Source organism: Vitis vinifera, chromosome 1 (genome assembly GCF_030704535.1).
Source record: "Vitis vinifera cultivar Pinot Noir 40024 chromosome 1, ASM3070453v1".
Classification (NCBI taxonomy): Eukaryota; Viridiplantae; Streptophyta; class Magnoliopsida; order Vitales; family Vitaceae; genus Vitis; species Vitis vinifera.
In genome coordinates, this window is record NC_081805.1 from 22,509,036 (window position 1) to 22,519,772 (window position 10,737).

At 33.3% G+C, this 10,737-nt stretch overlaps 1 protein-coding gene and 1 pseudogene across 1 annotated transcript; both read right to left on the minus strand.

Moving 5' to 3' along the window:
- Positions 1-531: 531 nt before the first annotated feature.
- LOC100241080 (lysine histidine transporter 2-like) lies at positions 532-2,800 on the minus strand (annotated as a pseudogene).
- Positions 2,801-9,344: 6,544 nt separating this feature from the next.
- LOC100263343 (agamous-like MADS-box protein AGL62) lies at positions 9,345-9,983 on the minus strand. Its single transcript, XM_002272339.3, has one exon. It carries the CDS (start codon positions 9,981-9,983, stop codon positions 9,345-9,347), a length of 639 nt encoding a protein of 212 aa, XP_002272375.3.
- Positions 9,984-10,737: the final 754 nt, after the last annotated feature.

The following is a 10,737-nucleotide window of genomic DNA, read 5'->3' on the forward strand; positions in this document are numbered from 1 at the left end:
TTTACTCTTTAGTTGATAAAATCTGTAACAGATAGTCACCATTTTCTAGCTAGCTACATAATTTGATTCCATGGGATTGAATTTTAATAATATAGAGAATACTATTGGCATAAATATCCTGCCACAGAAAACATTCCGATCTCGTGATAGTTGTGGGCCAGTTTCATGTGATCAATCGTGTTAGTTTCATTGGCATCCTGAAAATGGAGGCATGAAATACTGATTTCTGCAACTATAACCCTTTGTAGGTAATGTTGGAGAGAATTGAAATTCGAAGCCTTTCCACCAAATGCTGGAAACATATATTTAACAGAGTCAGTGTACAAGCAAATCAAACAAGAGAAAACTATAAACCCCTAAGATGATATCCAACGGTTTCAGATGTTTCCTCAGCCAAGTCCCTTTTCCTAGACTAAACAATATGTATTTAGATGTTAAAATGAGGCCATGGTAGATAACACCGCCATCACCATATGATATATATATTGAACTTTTGAGCCACTCGCTCAATCAAATCCTTATTGCGATGGGAAGATCATCATGAGAACAATTCGAAGGTCTTGGCTTGAAGGATGATCGGTCTTAGTGCACCAATGGGAGCTAAAATCATCAATATCACTCCCAGAACTATACAGATCTGAAATATTCCAAAAAAAGAAAAATAATTCAGACAAAATCCTGTTAGTCCTTGTGAATTTTGCAAAGAAAAATAGGAAACGGGAGAGAGACTAATGTGGTGTTTGTTTTTTTGGCTTTTTGCTGAAAACCATTTAGTTTTAGAATTTAGGTTGTTTGTTTTTTTACTTTTTCATGACTTATTATAAACTTTTTACTAAATAGAAAAAATAACATAATGAGTTTTTTTTACTTTTTAATACTTAATAGAAATAAAATACTACAAAAACAAATAACCTAATATTTAATATTATTAAGTATTAAGGTTCCATTTAGAATTAAGTAAAAAAACAAACGCCACCTAAGCCTTAAGATGCAGTGTGAAGATAGTCAACATACCCAATTTGCAAACCATGATAAGCTAAATCTTTTGGGTTTTTTTTTTTTTAAATAGCAAGCCACATGATACAAGGGAGCTGCAGAAAACCCAAATCGAAGATTAGTGGAACCTCGTTATGAAAGATAATATCCCAGTCTTGTATGGAAATTTTTGTGTTGCAAAGTCTTAATTATTTCACTAAGATGGATGATGAAGAATTTATTTCTTACAAAGTATGTTGTTGGGGCAAAAACCAATCCTCCCAAGAATCCGAGGAGACTACCAAAGAAAGGGATCAGCATAGCAATGAACATCGTAAAAGCTACAATCATGGGAGATATATAAGAAAGATTAAGAGTCATGAACATTGGCTGAAACTTTTAGTCAAATCTCAGATAGAAAGAAGAGCATGAAGCACCCACCAACATATAGAGTGCGTGTAATAAGACGAAGCCTGAAACAAGGTGTGAAATGGAGTTTCTTCACCAATAATGTTTCTAGCATGTCAAACACTGGCATAGCATATATCTGCAGTTTCCACAAGCTTACGAGGAAATGAAGATTCGATGAAATATATGTAAAAGCATATTATTTGGAGAAGATTTGGAATTGCACCTGGTGGCTTCCAATAACATGGATGACAACAAACAGGTCGGCTGCTACTATAAGCCAACGGGGTTTCTCCAGTGTGATAAGGATACTGTCAGCAACGCTGTTCCCAAACATCCTGTATCCAATCAGAGCAACAGGGAAGTAGCACAAGGCAACAACAATATACGCAAAAATCACTCCTTTCCACATCGGTCCCTTGGAAGGCTTCTCAGGTGTGGAAGGAATTGTTGCTTGGATCTCCAACACCACATTGTGACCAGCATAGGCAAATGCTACATCCCCCAAGGCGCTAAAGAAGTTGAAGACTCTTCCAGTTGTTGTGGAAGCTGTGTATGTATATTGCACATCCGGTTGGACACCCTTATGAACCGAAGCTGTCCAGGCAATAGTTGAGTAACTGCAGATGGGAAGGTAAGAAAATCAATCTTACAGCATGAAGATTGTCACAGAAAGCCCACAAAAGATAGGAATACAGAGACTTACGTTAAGGACATGGTTGCGGCAGCAAATGAGACACCGGTGATGGAATTGAAATTGGGCAAATGGGAGAGAACGAAGTGACAAGAAGCAAAAATCATGATGAAGTAGGTGGTCCTAATGGGTTTGCAGTTGGGACAAACTGTGTTATGGAACTTTTGCAAGGATTTGCCTCCGGTGATCATGTAGGCTATGTCCACACCCACTTCTACAATTACCTGTTGAGGCACCACAATTCAGAGGCCAAGCTTTTCACCGAAGGCATGCTATCCTAGCTCATGGTATCTATCAAACTGATTACCGGGGACCATTTCATGCATCTCAACCATTTGCCATAGAGTGTACAACATGATGATTCATGAGAAAACAAGAATGACCACTCCAGGACTCCTAAAATATCACAGGAAAAAAAATGTCATGATGAAAGCTTAATTTGGTGTATTCTGTAACATTCAAGGACATGAGGCACACAATCTTTAGGAATAACAACGAAAACAAATATTAATTAAGACCTCATTTTTCTTTTTTTAACTGAATACTATATATAGATACGTTGTTGTAGGAATCATGAGAGAAACATACCATCCTAGCTCTGCCATGGCAGTCACGTTATGGAACGCAGAGTACCACCATTTGGCATTCCGAGACGATAGTGATCGGAAGCCAATCATCAATGGCCCTCTTTCTGGCATCCTTCTCCTGCTGATCATGCCCCATTTTTCGCAGCAAATTCAAGGAGTTCCAAGACAACAGTTGGAAGGCTTTTGAGACAAAGAGTGATGCGTTTTTGCCTTGTGGAAGGACAAGATATATAGAGATTGAAGCAGATGAAGAAAGGGACAATGTGCAATTATAGTGTGAGAATAGCCGTTGAAGCTGTTAAGTTTTGCTTCCGTTTATAACAGAAATTTGAATTTACTGGGTAGAGTTGAGGGGTTTGGGCTGTCAAATTAATTGCCAAAAAGCCACCAATATTTTTCTATGATTAGTGCTCACAGATTCAACCGAACCAAGGGAATTATATGTGGAATCTTTCCATGCCCACATCGCTACTGCTTTACTCTATTCATCAACTTACTGAATAAATATTAATCTAAATTACTTTATCTTCTAAGGTTTAAGAAATCAACTTGCATTTCTCCAAGTTAGCTTTAAAAATGTCTATGATTACCTCTAAAGAAACACAATCATCTTTTTCTGTCATCTTTACTTAACAATGACGCTTATGGTAATTTTTCTTATTTTGTGTCATAAGCATTTGTTGTTGGGATTTGTTGCATTGCTATTGGGGACTAGTTCCCAACTATAATACATATATTGACAAACATATATTTCAAATGCTATATTTGTAGGTACAAAACTTGTTATACTATTTTTAATTCTAACAAAACAGGTCCACAACAAAAAGATTGTTTTATAAAAGAAAAAAAAAAACTCCTTTTATAGCCCAAGTTTTTGTTGGATAGACAATCTACTCTACACAAGGTATGATGCCTTTGGTTTTCAATGACACCTAGAATTTGTCAAGTAATTCTCCAAATCATATACGAGTTCAATGAAGTTTTCTTACTATAATGCAATTTGAAATAACAATAGAGAGAAAAAAAACCATTATCAATAATATACAAATAAGAAGTGGAAAACTTAGCAACTTGTCTTGTTTGAAATGAGGACAAAATTTTCATTATGATTTTCAATCTATGTGATCTAACAAAAAGATAATGAAAAATGAAAAGAAAAAAAAGGGAAAAGGAAAAACAACATTAAACAAAAACCTAAAATTCCATTTTTCTTTCTTTTTCCTCAATTTACATACAAACCATACAAGAGAGCAAACTCAATTCATTTTAGAATCCTATCATAAAAGAAAATTTATCCCCAATACCCTTATACCCATTTAAGCAAAATTCTTGTTCTAATAATTTTCATAACCTTTTTTTTTATCAATCATATTTCATGAAAATAAAAGATATTGAACATTGAAAAACTCTAAAGGCAACCAAACATATAAGTAATTAATATCGAAAATGCTTCATTAATTTGCAGGTGCAAAACTATTTATAGTATTTTTAATGCTAACAAAACATATCCATAAACAAAAGATTGATCTATAAACAAAAATGACAAAAATAATCTTTTATAACTAAAGATTTTTTTGGATAGACAATCTACTCTGCATACACTTATGAGACCTACGACTTTTAATATATAACAACAAGAATTAGCTAAGTAATCCTCTTCATCATGTAAGAGTTCAACAAATTCTTGCTATTGTGCAATTTAAAATAAAAATATAGAAAAATGTCTTATCAATGAATAAAAGTAAGAAGTTGAAAACTCACCAACTTGTCTTGTTTGAAATGAAAAGGACAAAAGTTTCACTATAATTTTCAATCTGCATGATCTAACAAATATGAAGTGGAAGCATCCAACAATCATTTGGAGAAGTCTAACAAAAGTGAGCATTGTGCATCCTCACATCATCTTACAGCACCACTGGAGAAAGTGGTAGCACCAAGTGGTATGGAGCCACCCTAGTGTCACTTTCTCTAGTGGCTTGCCTTGCTCATTGCCAAAACTGGCGGCAACTTCAGTTGAGGCACCATTGTTGCACCAGTGTGGTGCCATTTTAACCAGAATTTCCTCAGTCTTTCAACTCATTTCTTGCTTTTCACTAATCTTTCCCAATTTATTTACATAGGAATTGGCATCCAATTCTTTTGAAAATTGGTGAGATTAAACTACAATGAGTCTAGATTTTAATAAAATTTATTTGAACTCATTTGGACATCTTTAACCCTTTAACCAGATCAAAAATTTTTATTGGTTAAAATAGGATAGTGCCTTTGATTTTCATGTGATTTGGATCTTTCGGCTCAACTCATACCCCATTCTTGCCTTTGGGATGTCCCAAGAGGATTCCAAAACCATCATTATTCATAAAAGTAGTTGTAAGCAACAAAACTAGCAAAAAAATGTGAGAAAACTGAGAACAAATAAGGTAGCATACAATTAACTAGTTTGGGAGTGCTTTTAATGCTATAATCAAGATTGAGATATGATGTGTCCTTATTTCCATGCTATATATGACATTAATCAATTGCATCTATTTTTTTTTATTATTTTATTATTTTTTATTTTAAAAATCCTTTAAAATTCATTTTAAATTATTAGTGAATCCTCTAGAAAAACATCTTAAATGTACCTCAAAAAAAAAAGAAAAAAAGAAAAAATCAAGAACAAGTGTGTGTGTGTATGTAACACTTAGAAAAATTGTTTGTAGAACCTTAGAACTAAGGAAAGGGTTTAGCTATTGAGCAATGAGTGGGTTCAGAAAATGGGGCTTTAAATAGAGTGGTGAATCTTGACATTTTTTAAAAATATTTATGTTTGTGAATACTATTGGAGAATTAGTTTCAAATAGAGTTAATTATAATGGTAAGTACCTACCTCATGGGCTAGGTTCAAGTAAAGGTTATAAGCATGACTACCAAATAAATGGATTGCGTTCAAGAAAAGTTCATAAACATAGATACCAAAAACATAAATAGGGTTCAAGTAAAGTTTATTGTTAGAAGGTGTCTCAAATTCTATTTCTTAATCAATTGAAAAGTTATTGATAGTTTCCTAATAGGATAAATTCATGTAAGGGAGTTTCCTATTATCATAAAGGACATATCTTATTGTGAGATCTTATTTTAGGAGTAGGTATTTTTGATAATTATATAATTAGTTTCCTATGTGGAATCTTCCTATGTGATTAGGAAAATATATAGGAAGAGATTTTGACTTGGAGAGTGAGTCTCTTTGTAGGTGTAATTGGGACTTTGGGACTTGAAAGCTCTAGGTTGTAATCTCTCTCAACAATAGTGGAAGTTTTTCTTCATCTTCGCCTGTGGTGTGGGCTTTAGGTCGAACCACATAAATCCTCGTGTGCTTTGTGTGTTTTTTGTTTAATTATTTTATTTTTTATTTTCCTTCTTATTATTCTTTGTTGTGGTATTTCATAAAAACTGGTATCAGGGCACATGTTATTAGACCTTGAATGGTGAAAAAGTTTGAGGTTGAGAAGTTTGATGGAAGAAGCACTTTTCAGTTTATAGTATGTTAAGATGCATGCCTTTTGGTTCCATAGGGGTTGTCAAAAGTATTGAAAGGTAAAGTGGCTCTACCAACAACGATGTCTAATGAAGAAAAGGATTAATCTATGGAGAAAAGGCATAATGTTAATCTATTGTGCTTGGGTAATGAGGGACTTTGTGAGATTGTAGAAGATAAAACCATTGTCAAGTTATGGTTGAAATTGGAAATTTTGTTTATGGTGAAGTTTTTTATAAATTGCTTATATTTGAAGAAATAGTTGTTTGCTTCCTAGATTAAAGAAGATATGCCTATTAAAGACCATCTAAATAAGGTTAATAAAACTTTCATGAATTTAAGGAAAATTGATGTTAGAATTGATAATGAAAACTAAACAATAGTTTGATGCGTTCCCTACCAAATTCTCATGAGCACTTTATGGATACCATAATGGATGATAGAGACACTCTTTCCAAAGAGGATGTTAGAGCAGCCTTGAACTCCAAGGAGTTGAAGAAGAGGGTGTCTAACAGTAGAGAAGAAAGCTTAGGTGAAGGTTTGGTGGCTAGAGGGAGAATAGAGAAGAAAAGTAATGGTAAAAAGGGTTAATCAAGATCTGAATCAAAGTATAGGGGAAATAACAAATGTTTCAATTTCAAGAAAGAAGGGCATTGAATGAGAAATTATCCAGGCCATAAGGGAAAGAAAAAAAAGAAAATGGTGATGCAATACTTTGGATTACATTCATTTGGATCTTTGTGGTCCTTCTTAGGTTGTATCATATGGTGGTGGAAGATATATGTTGACTTTCATTGATGATTACTCTAAAAAGGTTTGGGTATGTTTATCTTGAAACATCATAATGATGTCTTTGGGAAGTTTAAGCAATGGAAAGTTATGATTGAGAAGTTGACAAAAAGATAGATCAAACGCTTGAGAATTGACAGTGACATGGAATTCTGTGGGAATGAGTTCAATGAGTTGCAAGAATGAAGGTATTCTGAGACACCACATAGTTAGGCATACTCTAGAACAAAGTGGTGTTGTAGAATGAATAAATGAAACTTTTTTAAGGAGAGCATGATGCATGCTTGGTAAAAAAGGGCTACACAAAAAAAGGGCATGAACTTCAATGAAGTGTTTTCTCCATTTGTGAAGCATAACTCAATTAGGATGTTACTTTCCATGGTTGCTTTATTTGATTTAGAGTTAGAGTAACTTGATGTCAAGATTGCTTTTCTACATAGTCAGTTAGAAGAGTAGATTCATATGCATCAACTTGAAGGATTCATTATTTCAAGAAAGGAAGACCATGTTTTCTTGTTTAAAAGCAATCTCTTAGGCAATGGTATAAAAGGTTTGATACTTTTGTGATTGATAATGATTATCGTAGGCACAAGTATGACAATTATGTTTCTCATAAGGAATTGTTTGATGATTGTTTCATTTATTTATTATTATATGTTGATGACGTGTTAATTGACTTTAAGAATATGCTTGAGATCAACAGATTGAAACTTAACTTGGAGGAGTGTTTGAAATTAATAAAAGACCTTAGGCTACAAAGAAAATATTAGATATGGAGAACAAGAAGTAGAGAATTGTATTTATCATAAAAAGTACATTAAGAAAGTATTGAAATGCTTTAGAATGCAAGGGTCAGAACCAACAAGCACAAACTTTCAAGTTCTTTATCACTATAACTTGGGGAAGAGGGAGAGCACATGTCACATATTCCTTACATTAGTATAGTTAAGAACATTATGTATGCTATGATTTTCACTAGGTAAGACATTTCACATGTAGTTAGTATGATGAGTAGATATATGGATCGCCTTAGAAAAATCCATTGACAATAGTGAAATGGATACTTTGATACTTGAGAGGAACATTATATATTGGCTTAGTATATGATAAAAGTAGTGACATCTTTGAGGCAATTGTTGGTTATGTTGATCCTGACTATGTTGGATATTTGGATAGAAAAAGGTCTCTAACTGGGCATGCATACACTTTATGTGGTAGTGTTATTAATTGGAAAGCAACTTTGAAATCTATAATTGCTTTGTCAACAATTGTAGTAGAATACATAGTAGCCATAGAAGTAGTGAAAGAGACGATTTGGCTTAAGGGTTTGTTTAACAATTTAGGCTTACAACAGGAGTTGACTGATGTGTATTTTGATAGTCAAAATGTTATACATTTGAAAAAAAATTTGATGTTCCATAAGAGGACCAAACATATTGATATCAAAATGCATTTTATTAGGGATGTGATTGCACAAGGTGCTATTGTAGTGAAAAAAAATCCCTATAGTGGATAATCCAACATATATGATGACTAAGTTCGATCCTATGATTAAGTTTAGACATTGTTTGAACTTAATTGGTGTTGGTAGTATTTGAGGCCCCTTAGGGGTGTGACAGTGAAGTGACATGAAAGAATTTCGATTTTGTTTGAATCATAGGAATTTGGGCTAAGGTGGATATTTTTGGAAAATGCCTCATATTCTATTTTTGAGTCAATAATAGCTAGTTTCCAAATAGGATATATTCATGTAAGATAGTTTCTTATTATCACAAAGGAAATATCCTATTATGTGATATTCTTTTATGAATCGATATCTTTGACAATTATACAATTAGTTTCTTATGTGGAATTTTTCTATGTAATTAGGAAAAATATATAGGAAGAGATTTTGATTTGGAGAGTAAGTTTCTTTTTGGGTGTAATTGGGACTCTGGGATTTGAGAGTTCTAGGTTGTAATATCTTTCAACAATAATAGTTTTTTTTTGTCCTTGCTTATGGATGTAGGCTTTAGGCCGAGCCATATAAATCGTTGTGTACTTCATGGGTTTTGTTGTTTTTGTTTTCTTCTTTTATCCTCATTATTTTTTGCCGTAGTTTTTAACAACATTTATAACTGAGTACCAACAATTAGGAGTAGATTTGAGTGAGTTTATATTGGTAAGTTTCAACTCTATCCTCGTGGGGAAGAAGTAAAAGATATAGAAAAATCTCAATCTCAAAGAAAAAATGGTGAAGAAAAAGTTTACCCTCTTATTATTATGATAAACAAATACCATAATTCCAACTTGAATTTTGTTATTATACACAAAAACACCACCATCATCGGAGTAAGCAACAGAAATATAACCAGATGGATGATAAGCAACATAATCAAAATAAAGAACCACCATAACCAAAGTTAAAGCCATGAGGATCAAATCCAATGATCTTTGCATCATGTGGAATGATTGCTCCAATAGAGTTTGGAGAGAAAAAATCAGGAGGATTAGCTGCCTGGAACATAAGGTTATCAGCTTGCCTTGCAACGTTAGCCTTGAGTTGCTCTAGAGACACTTTCAATAGCTCAAGTTGCTCAAAACCAAGCCCCTCAATTGGAGCTGCCCACCAACACTGTGTTTGGCTGGCTTTCTTTATCTTTTCAAGCACTTCACTACGTTTCTTTTCAGCCCCCAATTCATTGAGAACTTGAGTAAGTTGCATATTGAGTTCACGGATATTGGCACTACGATGAGCCTCGAAAAGTTGTAGTGTACCAGCATTTGTAAGAGGATTCCGTGTAAGGAACCGATCTACGATGGATTCGACAGATGGATGGCCAAATGAATATACTTTTTTACCTGGAGAGAAGACTATAATGGCAGTTTCGGCGCCACAAAGGGTGCTCAATTCACTAGCTTTCTTGAAAAGGCCAGACCGACGTTTGGAAAAGGTAACCTGTAGGTTACTTTCTTTTGCCATTTTAGTCATCTCAACCCTTTGGCGACCCTTACTCTTTCTTATAGTAGCCATGAAAAGAAGAATGCAGAACAAAAAACTGGTTTTCTCTTAATCAAGATTAAGTGATTTTGTGGAAAAATGAGGCTTTTAAAAGAGGTTGTTGTTGGTGCTTTCCAAATCTATATTTTATTCTATGTATTTAATTACTTACCTAATTTTTTGGATTCCAAAATATCAACCTCTTAGGGGGTGTCATTAACACCATCAATATTTAAACATCTTAATTTTTTATTTTTTTAAAAAAGAAAATTGACAATAGACTATTGTTGATTATATATCAAACCACAAGGTACTTGCCTAAGAAGTCATATATATCGAATTATGTTAACCATTGGATTCATATCAAGTGGTAAGATTTCATCCTCCTAGATGAACAAAAGGGTGAAATTGAAGGATATATGTTATGAAGTCCTCAGTTGTTAGACAAATAGTCAAAAAAGAAAAAAAAAAAGAAAAGAAAAAAGAAAAAAAAGGTAGTAACTATATGTCTAAATGAATTTCTTGCCATACAAAATTATGAAGGAATTTGAAAATAGGAATGACTTGATATCAAATGAATTTCTATATTTCAAAGATTAGAATATTATTAATATTTTTTCCAATTAGTATAAAAGATAATTTCTACACAATTAATTTTAGGACATGGTAAGTTGACAAGTAGACAGTAATAAAAATGTGATTGTAGTCTATCGATGCTTTGGCTGTGTGATCATTCTCTAATCATTTCTTAGCATTTTAGTTCTTCTAAAAGACACACAAATGGAAA